Below are 21573 nucleotides of genomic sequence, written 5' to 3' on the forward strand. Positions count from 1 at the left end.
AACAAAAACCTTAAAATGTGTTATTTCCAAAAGGATTAAACTAATTCAAGATTGATAATGTTCTGTATTTTTATTTCAATGGGTAATTTTTACTTTGCCTTTTTAAATTTTCCTGAAGTGAAGCTCAAAGGACTATAGGAAATAAAGGAAGAGAAGTCCTTGTTGAGCCCATGGACCAAGGACAGCTGACATTGAAGCTTAAGAAGTAGATAAGATTTCCATAGTAGAGACTAGAGTAGGCAACCTTCTAGGAAAGGAAACTTTCTAGAGTCTCAAAAGTCAAAAAGGGTAGGTCCCTTAGGGAATAGTAAGATGCCCTGCTTGTCTGGAGTATAAAGTATAAACAATAGATCATCAGTTAGTACCTCTAGGCCAAAGAAGGCCTTGAAAGCCTGGCTCCTATGTTGTTGCATATTTATTTAATAAACAATGAGAAGCTCATTGAGGACAAGTGATAGCAATGGAGCTAAAGAACAAAAGCCCGAAAACAATCCATAGGATCTTTCAGAGGAGACTGGTTAAGTAGACTCTGGTGTATCATATAGTGTGATAGTATACACCAGTTAATGTATTATATATTATTTAAAATATCAAAAAATTTACTGATTAATAAGAGAACTCACAGAGTGTCAAAGCCAGTTTAAAAACCTGTAAGAGTAACAGAAATATTTACAACAACAGAAAGAATTCTGGAATGTGATTGCTATAGGCAGTTATTGCCTATAGGCAATAAAACTATAACCTTTGAGAATCTATTTATGTCTCTATAACAAAGTGCTTGTGGAGGTAGAGGAAATTAAGGCCATCCCACCTCAAGTTTAGCTGATGTGGGAAACAGAGGCAGAAGAAAAACATTATAATCCCTCACCTACTGACAAGCCCTAGAAACAGACAGAGTGGCTCTCCCCTGGGGACTTAACTGCCCTCACCCTGAGGTTTTGCTGAGAACAATCCTAGCCTGACTAACCCCCTACACTGACAGGTCTGACCAGAATCCTGTAAGTCTACTTTAACAATTCCTTTAGGAAACTTTATCTCTAAACCTCCAAGATAGTGTGGAGAATCATTCCCAAGTATATGGCCCACTGATACACATCTAAAGGGTCTCACGAGAATATTTTTATTGTTGGTAATAAATAACCTCTCTCCCAACAATAGCTAGCCCCTCAAGGTCCTGGAGACCTTGTTTCCGAAAGTCCTTAGAGACTTAACGCCATCCCTAATCCCCTTGGTCCTCACCCACCGCTGAGTCCACCCCTACTCTGCCTTTGAAAACTCTAACTATAATCTGGCTGGGGGTCCAAGTCCCTACTCTGCTGTGCCGGGTATACTTGGGCCCAGGCTTAAGCTTATCAAATAAACCCTTGTGTGATTGCATCGGTGCTTGGCTCCTTGGTGGTCTCTCGGATACAAAAACACGGGCATAACACACTCATTTGTATTGTTATCAGACAAGAATCATTTGCACTGTTATCTGTTTTGTACAAGTGAAATACTCTAACCCACAGACTAGCAAACTTTTTCCATATAGTAGTAAATATTTTAGGTTTGTGGGCCATATAAAGTCTCTGCCTTGTGTTTTATGTTTTTCATTTTATTTGTCTTTGTAGTCTTTTAAAAATGTAAATGGCAACAACAAAAAATTAGCTCACTGGCTGTGCAAAAATAGATTGCTGCCCTAATTCGGGCTGTGGACCATGTTTACACATTCCTGATTAAGGCCTAATCAATAATAAATAATAAAACAGAACAAAGATCTATCTTAGAGAATTCGGTAATCCTTGGATAAGTCAGACCGTGTTCCATTATGGTGTTCAAGAGACATGTATTCATCCTTTTTCCCATTTGCAGGTTTGGGGTATATACACATTGTTTTAACTGAGGTCTCTAAGACTATGAAAGTATTTTCTGGGGACATGCAAACCCAGTCACCCAAGGAAATCAGTTAAGCAGGCATGACAGTGGTAGTTGAAGGATCAAACAATCAGAGGTATCGTTGTAGGTGTGTCCCTTGCTATGAGGGAGAGACGGGTGATGCTATGGGAATTTGTTTGAGAGGCCAGAGGGGACTTTCCTGATGAAGTGATGCTTAAATTCTGGAGCATAGCTATGGGTTAAGTTGGAGTGAAGGGAAGAGAAGGCCAAGCCAAAGAATTAGCAGTAAGGATGTGGTTTGCTATACGAGGGAGCGGAGTCCCTTGAGTCTCAAAGAGGACTGCTGTTGCTGGAGGGAGCTGGAGGGCAAGTGTGAGGGAAGTTGAAGAGGTGGAGCCTGGTGGGTGGATTGACCACTCTAACCTCTTTTCCAAGGGCTGTCCTGATTTACTGGTGTAAAAATTAATCATCCTCTTTTACTCTCAAAATGTCCCCATTTAGATGATAAATTATGTGATTAAATCAGTAGGAAGACATTAAAGAATTTTAAGCCAGGCAAGTGTGATCTAATCAGATTCACATTTTGAAGTGATGGCTTGTGGATAATGGATTTGGGTAGGCCACAGGCGATGTGAAATTCCTTTTTACTAGGAAATTTATCTTTCAGGTTAAACAGCTTGTTAAGTTTTCTCAGTAGCAAGTCAATCCAGGAAAAAAAAAATCAAGGGACTATGTTGTTTGGTGAAATCAGTTGGTCAGTAGATACAGATTGTTGATTCGGTAGCCAGTAGCAGGTGAAGACATTTTACAGTATATTTAGTTATCACTGATGCTTTGTGTAGAATTGTTTGTCACCTCGTCATGTTGTGTTCCTGTATTCCCATAGGGGTGTATAATGAGAAGACCATAAAACTAAACTATCAGGATATGCTTTGTAAAGCTGTGAGTCTGATCCTCTGGACTACAGAATCACAAAATTAGCAAGGGGATTTTGTCCCAAAGACTGCACACTGTGTGAGGATGGGAATCACCACTGACTTGTTCATAGTTAAACCCCTCATGTGGCCTCTAAGTAAACTGGCTGAGTGACTGACGGAATGAACTCCCCACCTCTAACAAGAACTTCATTTCTTAAAAAATCTTAGGTATAACATTTATAAAGCTCCTTGACATTTATGCCATAAGCTTAGATCTGAGTGGAGACTGTGGTCAAGATTATAGAGATAAAAATATTTACTAAACAAATCTGAAACATATTTCCTGTGAATGTTTTTCTGTTCAGTATTAAAGGATAGTTTGACATAAATTTTGCTTAGAAATAAAGATGGCAAACCAATTTCCATCAAAAGAAGACTTAATACTTAATGTCATGTAGTTTCTATTGAGAACAATTTAAAATGTATCTTCTTTTTTCTAGTATTCCTATCTGGAAAATAACCAAGAAGAAAAAAAATTAACCTGATTATGAATATATTAAAATTGTTACGATATAAATGAATAAAAATCAGATTATCCTCCTATAATTTAGATGCTGTAAATACAGGAAATCTGCATAAGCATTTACAATCACAGTAACACTTTAATAAGATTATAACGCCCCACAAGTATGTATGATAGTGATAAAATGACAGAAACTCATATTCCTTAAATGTGATCTTTAAAAATTAATATATTTATTTAAAAATATGTCTATCCTAAAAAAGAAAAAATAAATATGAAAATTTATCAAAGAAGATCTTCAACAATTTGTTTAACTATTGGGTTAATATCTAGATTGAGAGAATATTGCCAAGTTTTAATACATTTTATTGTTTTCTTTTTTCCTTTAATTATATGGTAATAAATCTGATGTCATAATATTTGCAAAAGACCCTCTGTTCTCCCACTGTTCTCTGAATTATTTCTTCTTGTAACTGCAATCTGCCTTTCTCTTGGGTTGGCTCTTTTCTTTCCTCTACATACTGCTGAACCTGGGGGTGGGGAAGTGTTTTCTTGCTCTTTGCTGCTTTTATAAAACCACTATTAACACCTCCTCCCTCAGTATTCCCCACCCCCCTATCTTTGAAACATTTTCTCAGATTTTAACATTCTACACTTAGTGCAACAATTTCCTGCCATTCTTTTGGTTACCACCTGATTTGTTGTGTTCTATAGGAACTACCTTCTCTTTCACCACTTAAAACCATCAGTCTCGATGGCTTTAATTAGCTACATAGATTGTGGGTGCCACACCCAGGCCTCTCACAACCAGTCCTCTCCCTTTCAATAATCTTTTCTTCTACTCTAGGGGATCAGCAATCTTTATCTATAAAGGGCCGAACAGTAAATATTTTCAGTTTTCCTGGCTGTATAGTCTTTGTTGCAACTGTTTAACACTGTAGTTCTAGCTTGAAAGCAGACATCAATTATAATATATAAACAAATATATATATATATATAAAATATATAAACAAATGGATGTATAAACAAATGGATGAGACTGTGCTGCAGTAAAACTTTACAAAAAAGGAGAAAAGCTGAGTCATGATTTGAAGGAGATGAGGTAGCTAGCTGAGCCATATCTGGGGGAAAAGAGTTCTAGGCAGAGGAAACAGCCAAGTGCAAGATCTGAGGCAGAAATTTGCCAGGGGTTCTCCAAAAGCAGCAAGAAGTCCAGTGTGGTTGGAGCACAGTAAGCCAGAGGAAGAGTGGTGGTCGGAGAGGACAGAGAGATGATGTGGGGTGGAGGGTGGACTTTGAGGGATCTTATAGGCCACAGTTGGAAAGCCATTGGTAGGTTCTGAGCAATAATCAGATTTAAGTTTTAACAGGGTTGTTCTGGCTGCTGTGGTAAAGACAGTGAGGGGACAGGGTAATATATATATCTGGCTGCTGTGGTAAAGACAGTGAGGGGACAGGGTAATATATATATATATATATATATATATATTTTTTTTTTTTTTCCTTGAGGGATTTGCTTTCAGTTGAGCAACTGGAAAGATATGGAAGACACTAGGTAAAGCAGATTTTAGAAGCAAGATCGTAAGTTCTTTGGGCTTGTTTTGAGATATCTTTGAGGCAGGCAGATGCCCCCAGTATTTGAGATGTCTGACATTTGTTACAACTTCCCTGATGTCATGATAAGAGAAATTTAGTCTTTACTTAAAAATAAATTAAAATCACTGATCCAGGTGAACTATCTGTTCATTGAATGCTTATCCAGAAGCATATTCCCAGGTACCTGATGCTGATTGCTGCTGACTGCTGTAATGGTGCTTCTAGCTAAATTTATTAATATCCTTTACTATTCCCATAGTATTGAATTTGTGAATAAATTCACACATAACATGCTTTTCTTCAGTTGTGAGCCTAAGATCACAGTTACTTTTCATGTGTTTCATTTTTGTGTATAATTATACAGAGGAAATAAACTGGTCTTTTTAAGTAGTTTCAGCATAAAAATAGTTAATTGAAAACCATTATGAGATAGTATAATACGGACACTAGTTTTATAGTAAATTTCTTTTTTTTTTTTTTAAAGATTTTATTTATTTACTTGAGAGAGAGACAGTGAGAGAGAACATGAACGAGGAGAAGGTCAGAGAGAGAAGCAGACTCCCCATGGAGCTAGGAGTCCGATGCGGGACTCGATCCCAGGACTCCAGGATCATGACCTGAGCCGAAGGCAGTCGTCCAACCAACTGAGCCACCCAGGCGTCCCTATAGTAAATTTCTTAACATTTTAGTATCAGTTTTTAAAAGATTTTATTTATTTATTTGACAGAGAGAGAGAGATCACAAGTAGGCAGAGAGGCAGGCAGAGAGAGAGGGGGAAGCAGGATCCCTACTGAGAGCAGAGAGCCCAAACCTGAGCAGAGAACCCACTGAGCCACCCAGGTGCCCCTCATTTTAGTAGAATTTTAAACTCAGGTGTTTTATGCTTGTGGTATGAATCAAACTTGTAAAATACTTTATGTAAGGAATGATTTTTTGGAAAGGGATTTGAAAGATGAGACTATTTGGGCATGTGTGTCTTCAGGGAAAATTTAGTTGCAAGTGTTAAGATAATATGGTAGTAAGCTGCAAGGAGAGGATGATCTAGTAAATTTTCCATTCATTCTATTCTCTAAGGTCTCTTGTCAGAAAAGCAGTTCATCTGCTCAGTAATTTTTGAAAAAGCCTTCTTTTTAATTTGTCAAGGTAAATGTTTTAAGCTTTCCCTCTAGTTATTCATTAAAAGTAAATAAAAAATAAAATTAAGTGTGTTTTAAACTTAAATTTCTTTGAATATTCAAGGAAAAAGTCTTATTTAGGGGATTGTATTCAACCTTGTATTGATAATAACTGTATTGTTTATTTTGTTTACTGTTTATTAGCTGTAATCATCCAGAAATGTAGAAATGTAAAAAAGTTGGAAAAAACCTTATAGGATCCTCTTAAAGGATTATGCAATATAGTGCTTATCAAGTATTTTTCATGTGATCTACAGTTTAAAAAAATTAAGGTTTTATATCATGACCCAGCATATAACATATATGTATAAAAGTCAAGCAAAAGTTTCACAAAGCTATGATTACTTTAGATGGGAAATCTTTTTTGTTTTAAATGCTGCCTTGATCTTCACTTTGAAAAAAAAATCCTTATCTTGTCTGTTCTTTGGCATGATGCAGTCTCCTCCTATGTGATGTCCTTAGTTTATCATAAATCACAAAGCCTTATTTAATCTTAAAAAGTAGCTAAATACTGTACTGCTTTAAGACATTTAATGTGTTTGTGTCTTGCTGTTAAATATGGACCCAACTGAGCAGGGTGGTGTGAAATTACTGATAGGGCTTCTCTTTTTGACCCAGACTATGGAATACAGAGTGGTTGAACCAACCTGCTTTGGATTCCACAATCAGAAAGATAATAATGCTGTTCAGGTACTTAGAGCTGAGAAATTACTAATGGCCATTTTTTATCCTCTTAACCAGACAGTCTTATACATTTAATACATTTAATAGTAGATAGGTGTGTACATTTTGAATAAATTTAACATAAAGATAGTATTAGCCCAGGGCACCTGGGTGGCTCAGGGTTAAGCATCTACCTTCAGCTCAGGTCATGGTCTCAGGGTCCTAGGATTGAGCCCTGCGTCAGGCTCTCTGTTCAGCAGGGAGCCTGCTTCACTCTCTCTCTCTCTCTGCCTACTTGTGATCTCTCTCTGTCAAACAAATAAATAAATAAAATATTTTTTAAAAAGATGGTATTAGTCCAATGCTCTGTTAAGTCCTTATAATTACAGTACATATGAAAGTGCACCATCTTAAGATTTCTGTAATATATAAGTCATATAATAACAATAGTTTCTTTTCCTTTAAAAATTCCTAATATTTAAGAATATCCATGAGTGATCACTGATTAGCTTTATATAAGTATTAGAAAGTAGAATAACTAAAAGATGGGGCAAGGAAAAAAAGAAAATGAAAAATCTGGAAACACTTACTGAAATACATAAATAATCTTGATGCAGAATTGAAAAAGGAAAGATTTTTTTAAATGAAGGAAACTTAAAATAAATATTAGCTTTTCCAAGAGGTGAAATCATTTTTCCAAAAAAAAAAAAACCAAATTTTAACAAGTAAAATGGATTCATACAATTAAAATATGCAACAAGATAATCTCAAATTATTTTTAAAGGAAACAATATTTCTAGGTACTAGTAGGCTTAGTGATAAACCTCTAATTTAATTTCTCCTCACATATGTAGTTTTATTAAAAATGATCAGGAAAGTGTATTAAATGAATTATCCATTGATTTTTTTTTATTAATCATCTCTGAAATTCTATATTTAGCTCTTTATGACTTTTTTCTTTCAAGCAAAAGGATTGCTTGCTCTTTCATGTTACTCATGGTGTTACATGATTGCTATAGCAGGTAAACATACAATTAGCAACCACTGGTCATGTTTTTTCACATTCTGTCATCTTCCCAGGTTGAAATTTTTCTGAATAATACATATTTTGACAAGTCAGAATCCTCTTTGAATAATCTGTGTTTATGACTAGCTCTGGCCTATTAGAAGACATCATTATTTGTTCTAGTCAGCCCTGAATGTTACTAATCTGATTTTATAGATAGTGAAGCTAATCTAAACTTTCTTATTTTTAATCTGGAACCAGCAAATGGGGTGAGAATTTGGGAATAAGGATGGAGATTATGGTCAGCATAATTGGTGTGCTTTGATTTTCAGCACTGATGTTATGATCCGATGACTTTTTTGTACTTTTAAAATAGTGTTAAAATTAATGTCATTGACATTCCCCACTGAGTTTTCATGTAATAATTATATTTGCTTTTCAAAAATGAGTTACTAATTACTTTTTCTTAAGTATAAGCCCTGGATTGCTTTTAAATATAGTTTAATTTATTTTTAAGATTTTATTTATTTGACAGAGACATAGTGAGAAAGGGAAGACAAGCAGAGGGAGTGGGAGAGGGAGAAGGATGCTCACTTCCCTCATGAGAGGGGAGCCCGATGTGGGGCTCAGTCCCAGGACGCTAGAATCATGACCTGAGCCAAAGGCAGATGCTTAATGACTGAGCCACTCAGATGCCCCTAAATACAGTTTAATTTTTAAAACATTTTCTTGTCATGACAGAAAAGTATTTGAAATTTTATTAAAATAATTTTTGTATTTCTGATGTTAAAGTTATTTTAATATTTGAATAATGAATAATAAAGTTTATTTGGCATTTATTAATGAGAACGTACTGGTAAGTATTTGTCAAACATATATATCCTTCGTGCAACTCAAGGAATTTGAGTTCAGGTATTTAAGATTAGGACAGATCATGGTTTCTGTGCTAGTTGAGTTTGTTTATTTGCCTAGCCAACAAAGTCAAATTTCCACATTTTATGCTTAAATTTTAAAAGTATCATATTAAGACAAACAGAATCAAAGAATAAATGCTACAAAACTATTGACTTCGATAATAATAACAAAGAAATATTTATTATTCTGTGTTTTTACTCAAAATGTGAACAATGTACATGAATCCATATTTCAAAGAAGTTGAGTGTGTATATTTTTCAACTATGCAAATCTAAACATATTTTAAATGGTATTGTTTTATTAACTATTACTTGTGTTATAAGGAGTAGAAATTTAGAAAACATGCACATGCAGGTTTGCCTTCAGTGTTTTAGAAATGTTAGCTTAATTTTGAATTTGGTTTTCAGTGTTTTTATGTCTGTTTGAAAACTTTCCACTCTAGAAATGATCAGCTTTGTCACAAAAGACCCAGTAGCAATGGCTGAGCTCAAATTTCTCTCTAGAATAGTGCCATTTGAATGTTACAATGTTTGAGACTTGTGTGTGTGCTTTTTTTTCTTTTCTTTTTTTTTTTTTTAATTTAACAAATAAACTCATTGTTGGCATCCCCCTTTTAAGAAGGCTATGGTACATTGCATGGCCATACTTGGCTAGTGCTTACTCTAGCTCTGAAATATAATTAACTACTGATGGGAATAGAAAAAGCATTTGACTTAAAAGATGCCAGTTTTTCCATCCCAGTGTGTGAACCAAATCCAAATCCAACTACCGTAATCCTTGTAACATAATAAAGCTCAAAATGCAAAATCTACCTCATTTATAACCAGGACTATTGCTCAGAGCTGACAAATAATGATTATGGAAATGCAATATAATCTGTATGAATTATTTTATTAGCAGTAAGATAACATTGGCAGCATTGCCTTGCCATGTTTAGTTTTAGATGTTTCTAATAACTGATATTTTGAGGTACAACTCTCTTTTTCTGCTAAAAAAGTTCCTTGTGATAGGGAAAGAATTCTTTGAGGATAATGGGTCAGTCACAAATTTCAGATTGTTTTTCTTGTTTATTTATCTGTTGTTGGTTAACAACTCCCACTCCAAACTTAGTGGCTTAAAACAACATCAGTTTACTACTTCTAATTGCTCTGTGGACTGACTGGATTATTTGGATAGTCGTTCTACTCCACATGATGTAACTGAGGTGATAATTGCATTTCCCTTCAGCAGTGAGCTCTGCTAGCAGTGGAATGTCAACATGGCCTCTCATCCTCCAGAGTTTCTCTCCATGTGGCCTCTTGTCTAAGTCTACCCCAAACTTCTTTTTAGCATAACATATTGTTTCTAAAAGGACAACTCCAATGTATAAGAGATTATAAAGGCTCTGTTTGCATCACACATGCTGATCACGCAAAGCAACTCACATGGCCAAACCCAGAGTCAGTGTGGGAGAGGACTACATAAGGACATGAATATTAATAGACATTGATAGACATGGTCTATTGGAACCACCAATGTAATAGGCTGCCACATCTCCATAATAAATTCTAATAGAGAACAGCAGGTAGTGAGTATAGTTGAAGGGAAGAATAAGTAGTATAATTTGAACCAAATGATATGTTGTATAAATAATTTCACAAAATTATACTTACCACCCTTGATTGTATTTAGAGGATGTTGTTAGGAAATAAACAGGGAGGGAAGTATGCTGCGATTGAAACAAGTGACTTTGTGTGCTATTAGTCTTTTTTGAAAGATAATAAATCTTCGTAAAAGAATATGTTCACTTTCTTTTGGTAGAAATGTTCTTAATATGCGTCATCAAAATAGATAAAATGTACCTAATAAGCAATTTTAACGTGCTTCTATTTAGAATTTAATTCTCCTAGTCTTTCCCTTTTCTCCCTTACATACCCATCTCCACTTCCTAATACCCGCACACACACATACCTCTGTCTCTTGCCATGTTATCATAGTATCCATGTCATTGGAATGTTAATTTTGGAAACAAATAGTTAAATTTATGGTATATTACACATTGTGTAAGTTTTCCAGATTCTTTAACTAATTAGGATTTTTGTACATTAAATGTCCTATCAGGTAAAATAGCTGAGTCATTGGATATTCTAACATTCCTAAATTGAAGAGGAGCTTAACAGTTTTCTAGGGATTTAGGGACAGCATAGAAAGACAAATGTGGCTGATATTGGCTCTGTATCTTAGATATCATCTAGCTGTCTCTATATCCCCCATACTACAGCATCATATTTTAAACTTTCTAAACTCAAAATATTTTTCTTTTTGTGTAAGTGCTTTTTTTTCCCTTAACACTGCTTTTCATTCTCTAGTCTAATATTAACTATTTCTTTCTCTTTAATTCTTTTTTAAATATTATTTTATCCGGACAAACTAATTTGTACTGTATATCTTGGGGTGAGGAGAAGTAGTTCATTAACAGATGTACTTTAGGGAGTCCATATAGTACACTGAGCAAGAACCAGGTCTTTGGAATCCTCCAGCTCTGGTTTACAGTCCTAGCCTGGCCAGTTGCTAGCTGTTAAACCTTGGAAGTTTCTTTCACCTCTTCGGGTCTATACATATTCATTTGCAAAACATGATGGAAAAAGGTCTTATATATTAACTAAACTCTTGAAAAAATTATTTGCATTGTGTTGACATAGTAAAGACTGTAGTTATTATATCTTTTAATCCCATAAATGAAAAGGTATTTTTAAAATAAATAGGAAGCTTCTTTTGCACTTAAATAAAATTAATTTCTCAGATAATTACAATGTCCTGTTTAGTCTTGTTTGACCCCTTTATGGAACCAGTACTTAACTAGAAACTGCAGTGAAATCATACAGGATTGTAGGACCAGAAGAAAAAGCAGTGATCCCATAACAATTTGAATACAAATGACCAAATGAATAACATATGAGGGGGAGAAAGAAAAGTAATTAGGCCATGGGTCAACTGAATTTTGGAAACATTTTAGCCTCAGGAACACCTTTTCTCCCCTTATAAGTCTAATACTTAATGCCCTAGAATTTTAAATTTTATCCTGGATAAGAACTGTTACATGGTTACCATTTATGAAAACTCATTTATTCATAAACTTTATTTTACCTTTGAGCAAACTTCCGAAAAGAATGACTACCAGGATGTATCATAACCTGTGTTCTCAAATGCTTTTTTCATTATCTTCTTTATCGTTTCTGTCTGAAAACCTCTTAATGATGACTGTGATTAAGTTAATTGTGTCCAGTTTATGGCAATACAAAGAGCAGTCATAGCAAGAACATAGTGCAGTATGTTTCAACATGGAGCAGCCACAGTCCTCTCAAGGCTGGCCATGTCTGCAATCTTGGGCTAACATCTCTGGTGAACAGAATATCTTGTATTTCCTTCAGCATGGAAATGAATTGACAGTTACTTATAGAGAGAAACTAATGTGAGTTTTTGTGAAAGTAAACACAGTTTCAATCCATGGCAAACTGTTAAAAAAAAGACAAACCATGAGAGACTATGGATTCTGAGAAACAAACTGAGGGTTTTGGAGGGAAGGGGGTGGGAGGTTGGGTGAGCCTAGTGTTGGGTATTATGGAAGGCACATATTGCATGGAGCACTGGATGTGGTGCATAAACAATGAATCTTGGGAACACTGAAAAAAAATTTAATTTAATTTTAAAAAAAGAGGGAAAGGATGGAAGATGGATACTTTTTATTGACTGCAATGGTGTGAAGATAAAAAGGTAATATCTGTGGTGTGTAAGACATTGTCTTCAGACTACATAAAAATATCATCAATTCTGAAAGTGATAGAGTTCAAAGTCTCAAGAGGAAACCAACCCATCCTTAGAGTAGTTGTAAACAGTGGAACATCCACGCAAAGATGAAATTATAGAGTTTGGTTAATAAATAAAATTGTGATGATTGCATTTAGTTTTGTTTTCTAGTTCTTTAAGAGTGGAAGGAGGTGGAGAGATCATAAGGAAGGAAGGAATAAAGGAAGGAAGGAAATATGTAGATTTTTATCCCCAGTAAAGAAGTTGTTAGTTTTTTCTGCTACATCAACAAACTCACTCAATTGTAATTGATCTCACCTGGTCAAAATGGCTGCTTAGAAATAGTGGAGGTTGTTTTGGAATTGTGTGATGCAAAAGTAGTGAACTTGGGCCAAATGGTTTATCCTTAAGTAATTATTATGTGCTTGCTGGCTAAATACTTTTGTGAAACTAGTCTTCACCAAAACCAGTATGCGTTGTTCATTAGGCTTGCATCCGAGCAACTCTTAACTTTTTAAAAAAAAATGTACTTCTAAATGATGATGTGCAATTATTAATAAGAAAGTGATAATCATACTAAGAAGATTTTATTCCAAATAGAACCAGAAAGTAATATTTCTCCAGTTGTACCTGAAATTTCCACTTCTGTTTAGCTCTACAACCCTTTGATCTGAAAACCTGAGATCCCCATCTCTACTTCAACTTTTTATTTTGAGACAGTGGAAGAAAGAAAGAATCATTTCCTCCTGCTCACATTGTAATTTTACTTCTCATTTTAACTTCAATAGGATGGAAATCATCTTACTTTCATCAAATAACTGTCTGACTTAAGTAGACATACCATTCGTTGGGCTTATTTAAACACAGGTTGTATTACAGCTGCTCAGTGAGGTAGGTAGGTAGTCTGTGAGACTGTGTCATTCAAGAAAGCCACTGAATTACCTGTTCTCACCGACTTTCCTTACTGTGCTGAATGACTATGAACAGAATACATCATTGAGACTAACTTTCGGTTTTCTTTGGCAGTATAAGTTTAAACAAAGGTAGTGGGCATCTTTGATATTTGTAAACTAAAGAATACCCTTCACACAATTAAAGTTATGGAAGAATTGTTTGATATTAATAGTTTTATTTTAGGCATATATAGGTATATCAAGCTTTGGTGGCAGGGCGGTGGGGGGACTTGGAAGAATGCCCAGCACATAGTATAGTAAGTGCTCAAAGCAATTATATGAAAGACCATCTACCATTTGTCAGGTCTCTGGGAGGGATTCAAAAGCCTGTGAAATACGATAACTGAATGGTAGTAATGATGAGAAAGAAATTCTATATAATGGAACAAAAAGTCTTTCGTTCTGTACCTTAGAAATATTTCTAAAGAGAGATTCAAAAAAATTTTTAATAGTGGCCCAAGGATGGTGTCTGAAGGGGATGGAACTAGATTGTAAAGAATGGACATTATATTAAGTCTGTGACCTTGAGAATTTCATGGGTACTGCAGACTCCCTCTGTAGATCATTAGAGTTTGTGTAACAATCTAAATGTTCTTCCACATTTTCTGTGTGGTGGTCATCATTGCATGGGGAACATGCTAAGGACCAGTGGTAGTAGAAATCATTATCCTTTTGTGGTGACTTTTCAAAAGAGGTTGTGTCCTGCAGGCTTGTTGTTTTTTCTGCCCTCTGTTGCTCCCAGTGAAGGCCAAGCTACTTCAGGTGATTTAGATAAATAGGAAGCATTAACCATCTATGGGGATGCATTGGGGGAGGCAGGGGACTTGTGCAAAAATAAATAGCAGGAAAAGTAGTATGTAAATTATATATATGTGTAGTTTACTTTGGAGATACAGTAGAGTGTTTTCCATTCAGAAGAGCAAAATATTTGTTTTGGATAGCTATCAGTGAAAGTCTAGCTCATTGGAAAAATCGAAGTAGTATTAATTTGAGCAACTAGTAGATTTTTTTATTAGAACTACTACTTATGTATTTTTGGCTGACTTGTTAAATGTATTTTGGTGACTTGAGTTTAGAAGTAGCATAATAAAAACTCTGTTGACAGGTTGGCCAGGGAATGCTATGTAGAAACTCTCTCTACCCCGACCCCCACTAAAAAAAGGCGGGGGCAGGGAGAGCAGAAGTCCTAGAACCTGGTAACTTCGAATAGATATATTTAGTATTATAACAGTCATTAATATTTATTTATCCCAGCAACATGTGGATTATTTTACTTTTGTTGTCTTATTTAACCTTCTCAACCATTTTGTAAAGTATAGGTACTGTTGTCATTATAAGCTGCTTAATTTGATTAAGCTCACACAAGGGCACCTGGGTGGCTCAGTCAGTTGGGCATCTGGCTCTTGATTTCGCCTCAGGTCATGATCTCAGGGTTGTGGGATCAAACCCCACATTGGGCTCTGCACTGAGTGTGGAGTCTGCTTAATAAAGATTCTTTCTCTCTCCCTCTCCTTCTGACTCTCCCTCTCCTGCTTGCCCTCTCTCCTAACAAAAAAAAAAAAAAAAAAAAAAGAAAGAAAGAAAAGAAAAAAGAAAAAGAAAAAGATTAACTCTACACAGTAATAATAATCAGAACCAGAATCTAAAACTTGGGTTTGTCTGAACCCAAGCCTTGTTATAAAGGATACTAGTTAGCAGAGCATAGAAAAAAGATGTTACCAGCACTTTTAGTTAGGAGACAGACGCCCAGTAGAAGTCTGATTTAATGTTCATCATTGGCATATGTATAACATAAACTTTTTTCTCCCCCTGCCTTTTTTTTAGTGCGACTTCATGACAGCATATCAGAAGAGGGCTTCCATTATTTGGTGTTTGATTTGTAAGTACAACATACTTTGTGTTCACTTATTTTTGCTATTTGAAGACCATTTTGAATTAAATGTGATTTTTTTCTAATTTGCAGTCTAAATTAATGACCCTATATATTTTTTTAGATGTTCTGCAAATAGCATTCAACTCTAATTCTTTTTGAAAAAATGTGACTGTTCAGGAGTGTTTATTTAAAACTTACATTAATCTTCATAACTGAAACAGGAGTCTGTTTGAATTGTTCACTGTGATACCATAAGCAGTTCTCAGTTTTATCTCTGGGCATACAAATGGCTGATATGAGCTAATTTTCCATTGAATTTTTTGGACTTTGTATGATTTATTGTCTTATATAAAAAGAACCCTAGCTAACATCATACTAAGTGGTGAAAAACAAGGGAATTTTTCTCTTAAGATCAGAAATAAGGATGTTCACTTCACCAGTTTTATTCAACATAGTCTGAAAGTCCTCACCACAGTAGTCAGATAAGAAAAAGAAATAAGAGGCATCCATATTGGTAAGGAAGAAGTAAAACTTTCACTATTTGTAGATGACATGATACCATACATAGAAAACCCTAAAGACTCTACCAAAAAACTATTAGAAGTAATAGTCAAGTTGCAGAATACAAAATCAATATGCAAAAATTGGTAGCATTTCTATACACTAATAACAAAGTAGCAGAAAAGGGAAATTAAGAAAACAGTTCCATTTAAAAATGCACCAAAAATAATAAAATGCCTAGGAATAAACTTAATCAGGACGGTGACCTGTACTCTGAAAACTCTCATAAAATACTGATGAAAGAAATTGAAAACAACAAAAACAAATAGGAAGATATTCCATGCTCTTGCATTGGAAGAATTAATATTGTTTAAATGTCACCACTACCCAAAGCTATCCATACTTGCAGTGCAATTTCTATCAAAATACCAGCAGCATTTTTCACAGAACTAGAACAAATAATACTAAAATTTGTATGGAACCACACATCCAAAAAAAACAAAACAAAACAAAAAACTGAGCAGCCAAAGGAGTCTTGAGAGAGAAGAACAAAGGTGGAGGTATCACAGTCCCAAATTCCGAGACATACTACAAAACTGTAGTAATCAAATCAGTATGGTACTGGCACACAAAGACACATACATCAATGAAACAGAGAGTCCAGAAATAAACCCATATTTATGTAGTCAATTAACCTATGGCAAAAGAGGCAAGAATATACAATGGGAAAAAAGCCAGTCTCTTCAATAAGTGGTGCTGAGAAAATTGGACAGCTACATGCAAAAGAATGAAACTGGACCACTTCCTAACACATACATAAAAATAAACTCAACATGGATTAAAGCCCAGTAACTTTGATATCAGTCATAGCAACATTTTTCTAGATATGTCTCCTAAGGCAAGGGAAGCAAAGGCAAAAATAAACTATTAGGCTACATCAAAATAAAAAGCTTTTGCACAGCAAAGAAAACCATTAGCAAAAGTAAAAAATCATGCTTACTGAATGGGTTAATATCCAAAATATATAAAGAGCTTTTACAGCTCAACCCCAGAAAACCCAATCTAATTAAAAAATGGATAGAGGATCTGAATAGACATTTTTCCAAAGAAGACATCCAGATAGTCAAGGGTCACATGTAAAGATGCTCAGCAGCACTCATCATCAGTGAAACACAAATTAAAACTGCAGTGACATACCACCTCACTTTTCAGAATGGCTAAAACAAAATACACAAGAAATATTAAACATTGATGAGGATGTAGAGAAAAAAGATCCCATGTGTACTGTTGGTGGAAATGTAAAAATTGGTGTAGCCATTCTGGAAGACAGTATGGAAGTTCCTCCAAAAATTAAAAATAAGGGGCGCCTGGGTGGCTCAGTGGGTTAAGCCGCTGCCTTCGGCTCAGGTCATGATCTCAGGGTCCTGGGATCAAGTCCTGCATCGGGCTCTCCGCTCAGTGGGGAGCTTGCTTCCTCCTCTCTCGCTCTGCCTGCCTCTCTGCCTACTTGTGATCTCTCTCTGTCAAATAAATAAATAAAATCTTTAAAAAAAAATTAACAATAAAAATAACATAAGATCTAGTAATTCCACTCTTGGGTATTTATGCAAAGAATGTGACAGTCCTAATTTGAAAAGAAATAAGCTCACCTATGTTTATTGCAGCATTATTTACAGTAGCCAAGATATGGAAGACACTTAAGTGTCCATCAGTAGATAAATAGATAAACAAGATGTGGTGTGTATATATGTACACACACACAGACACACACATAAAATAAAACATTACACTGCAACAAAGAAAGGATGAGGTCTTGAGAAAGACAAATACCATTTGATTTTACTCCCATGTGTAATTTAAAAAACAAAAGTGAGTAAACAAACAAACAGCAGATTCAGAGAACAAATTGATGGTTGCCAGAGGGTCGGGGGAGGTGTGAAAAGGAAGGGCAAAATATATGAAGGAGAGTGGAAGATACAGGATTCCAGTTATAGAATGAATAAATCACAGAAATAAGAGACATAGGGGAGTATTTTCAGTGATATTGTAATAGCGTTGTATGGTGACAAATGGTAGGTAAACTTATGAGCATAGCATAATGTATGGAGATGTTGAATCACTATGTTGTATACTTGATACTAATGCAACATTGTGTGTCAAATAAAAAAAATTGAAAGTGAACTATAAACAATGGAAAAAGACTAAAAGTAGGGTCCTTGAAGTTGGTTAATTCAGGGGTTCAACAACAATATCAGATGTCCATCTTTTAATTACTTGGCTTTGTTCTCAAATTGGTATGGTTCAAGGTATTATATATGACATGCTAATGTTCAGTGAAAGTCATTGTCTCTTGTTCTTTATAAGAGTGAAAAATTTACCCAGTAAATGTTTCATTTCCTCTCACTGGCTAGGATTAGGTCATATATCATTTGACATAGTAATTTCACTTCTAGAAATATAATCCTTGGAAATCATATGCTAAATTTAGATAAAACTTTATACCAAAAGATGTTCATTGCATCAGCTTTTATAATGGGAAAAAAAAGAAAAGAAAAAAAGGCATCTTAAGGATCCAATAATAGAGAAACAGTTGCATAATTATGGAAAATTCATATGCTGGACTACTGTCCAGCATTTTCATGTAATGCTTGGGAAATAGATAAGAAAAAGATATTTTTTGTAATATGATTCTAAAGGTAGGTTAGTGTTAGATCTGGTTGATTCAGCCCTTCGATGATGTAGTTAAGAAATCAAGTTTTTTCTATCTTTTTGTTTGTGCTCTGTAGTATGTGAGTTTATTCTCAGGTTGGCTGCCACATTTTCAGATATTAGTGACTTTCACAGTGAGAAAAATGGACAGTATTAATGCCATTGCCTATGTTTTTATCCTTTCTCAGCAGATCCTCAGGAGATAATCTGTTAGTGAATCCCTGCTATTTATTTATTTATTCACTTATTTACTTATTTTAATGAATGACTGTTTAGAGTTTCTTTGTATGCCCCTGCCTGAATCAGGTATTGATGAGGGAATGGAACTGTAACAATTGGCTTTGACCAACTATAAATTTAATATGTAGATCTTGGGAGGGAACTGGCTTCTCTTGATTCACCATGTGCATGGTTAGGTAAGATCTAAATTATGGCTTTGTTAACAAGAAAATAGGAGAGTTTTGCATATTAGGTAAACAGCCACGTGTGTCTACCATGTTCGTGATTGGTGTGTGCTGGAGAATAGAGACTGAAGCTCTGATTATGCACAGCCCCATTTTAGTGCTCCTCTCCATAGTCACAGTCCACCCATGGCTTGTTCACATGCCTGTAGTTTGGCACCACTCCATATTGCACTAGTCCTTCCTCTTCAGTCCTTTCTCAGAACTTGTATTTTTACTTTCTCCATTGTCCTTTCTTCCATTCTCATGTTGTAGGATCCTTTTTATTTCTTAATGATTTCCTTTCTTCCTTACTGACTTCCTTAGCCATTTTTTCAGAGTAGATATGCTAGCAACAAATTCTTACTTTCCTTTTTCTAAAAATGTCTTCATTTCCCTCTTAACTCCTTTATTCTAGGTAAACAGTTATATTCTTTTACTGTTACATCAATTCCTACTGGATTCTTTGATTTCTGATGAAAAATCTTTTGTCATTTTGTTTTGCCCCTAAAAGTAAGGTGTTCTTTCTCTCCAGCTGCTTTACACATTTTTTTTCATTGCCTGCAGTTTTTAGAAGTTTGACCAGGATGTGCCTTGGCTTAGATTTCTTAAGAGTTTATCTTATTTTGTGTTCACTTAACCTCTTGAATATACAGGTTTATGTCTTCTGCCAAACTTGGGAAATTTTTGGACACTGTTTTTTTTCTTTTTAATACATTTTTTTACCCTTGCCTTCTTTCTCTTCTCCTTCCGGAACTTGATAACATGAATGCTAGATCCTTTGTTATAGTCATAAATTCCTGGGCCTCTGTTCATTTTTAATCTTCTTTTTTCTCTTGTTCACATTAGAAAATTTATACTGTTTTCTTCAAGTTGACTAATCCATTTTTTCCTCACTCTGCTGTTGAATGCATCCATTTCAGTTATTGTAATTTTTTCAGTTCTACTACAGACTGTTGGTTTTTTTTATAAATTCTCTGTCTTTGCTGAGACTTCCTATTTTTTCTGGTCAACTGTGTTTTTAATTGCTCATGGAAACATTTTATTAGGCTGATCAAAAATCCTTGTCAGATAATTCCAACTAGATTGTCATCTTGGTGGTGTTGGTGTTGACATCTGTTCATTGTTTTTTTCTCATTCATATAGAAATTTTCTTGGTTCTTGATATAAGCAGTGATTTTGTATTATATCTTAGACATTTTGGGTATTATTTTATGAGACTGAGGATCTAATTTTGATCTTGTTAACAGGCCTCCTTTGATAACACATTGGCAGGAGTTATTAGGTACCATCTTAATACTTTCAGGTGGAAGTGGAAGTCCAGGTTTTCTGTTTAGCCTCCCATGGCACCCCAGGGGTATTCCTCCTCATTGCTGGACAGGGCTTGGGAGAACAGGGAATATATATATATTTTTTTAATGCATTTAGTTAGAGAAATGTATCTACCCTATTTTTTTCAGACCTGTTGTTATTTCTTAATAGATTTAATTTGTTAATTATTCTTTGCTATATAAATCACGGATATAGTATTATAAACTGGGATATGTTTTTCATGCTATGATAAATGCTGAAATGAAAAACACTTTTGCTAATGCTCATTTACCTGAGTACCATTATTCAGAATTGGATTTGATAGTGGCTCTATCAGAGAGGGTATACTTTCCTATACCCTCTTGTGTTCAGTGCATGAACTATGTGAATTAGAACCATGTGAATTAGACTAAAGGCAGATGAACAGAATAAAAGGCACATGGTTTTTATTAATATGTGCATGAGAGTTTGTAGAAAAGAAGTGAAAGAAGCAGTGAAGGTGTCAAATTCTTGTCTTAGATGATAAAAATTGCTCTTCCCTCCCTGGTACTTGGAACAGATACCTTCCTCAAAGAGAAATTTATGCCCTGCTTTTGGGCAGGTAAGGGAAAGGTAGAGAACTCTTCCTGTATTTATTTGTTCTCAGTTGACTTGAGCTCAAAATAGTCTTTTTGCCAAACTGGTATATTGTAGGGTGGTATATTCTGATCTGCTTCAGCTTCAAGAAGCACATCAGTGTTGGGTCATATATATAAAAGGGCAATACTCTTCTTCTCAGGCCATACCATATCACTTTTCTATAGTTACCAAGTTATATTCACATTTAAAATTGTATAGTTTTCTATATTATTAAATGGAGAGAATGATAAGAATCATGGAGTTCAGAATAAAGTTTATTTTTGTATGCATCATATTTTAAGTAATTGGTACAGAACATATAAAAAAGCAGTTCATGTGAATACAAAATAAGATTTTCAGTTATAGTGGATTGTATCTGTCACAATGATACTTGTGTTATTAAAGTCTGAAACCAAAGTGTAAGTTTACATTTGAACCATAGTAACATCAAATATGCTACATCAGACAATTGAACCTCTTTTGCTAGACTGAGAAGCTCAGACTCTTTGCAATTGTTCTTCAATGTTTAAAGTTTTAGAGGAGTTATGAGCAGTTTTTATCAGAATTCTTCGCCAGTAAATGAGATTAATGAACTAGTTAAATACAGTCCAATAAAGCACCCAGCTTTAGAGACAGTTGGAAAACAGTGGTTTAAAGTATAGATTTTCAGTGACTAAAAAGAAATTAAAACAGATGTAATCCCTCTAAATTA

At 34.8% G+C, this 21573-nt stretch overlaps 1 protein-coding gene across 22 annotated transcripts in view; it reads left to right on the forward strand.

The window, feature by feature from the left end:
• CAMK2D (calcium/calmodulin dependent protein kinase II delta) overlaps positions 1-21573 on the forward strand; it is a 323815-nt gene that overhangs the window by 148668 nt on the left and 153574 nt on the right. For all 22 annotated transcript variants that reach the window (XM_013053965.2, XM_013053960.2, XM_013053958.2 and 19 more), the window contains exon 4: positions 15234-15288. In XM_013053965.2, coding sequence (XP_012909419.1) covers positions 15234-15288 — 55 coding nt within the window. The remainder of the gene's footprint in view (positions 1-15233; positions 15289-21573) is intronic.

The sequence above is a fragment of the Mustela putorius genome, unplaced genomic scaffold (genome assembly GCF_011764305.1).
Source record: "Mustela putorius furo isolate JIRA1106 unplaced genomic scaffold, ASM1176430v1.1 tig00000868_pilon_pilon_pilon, whole genome shotgun sequence".
Classification (NCBI taxonomy): Eukaryota; Metazoa; Chordata; class Mammalia; order Carnivora; family Mustelidae; genus Mustela; species Mustela putorius.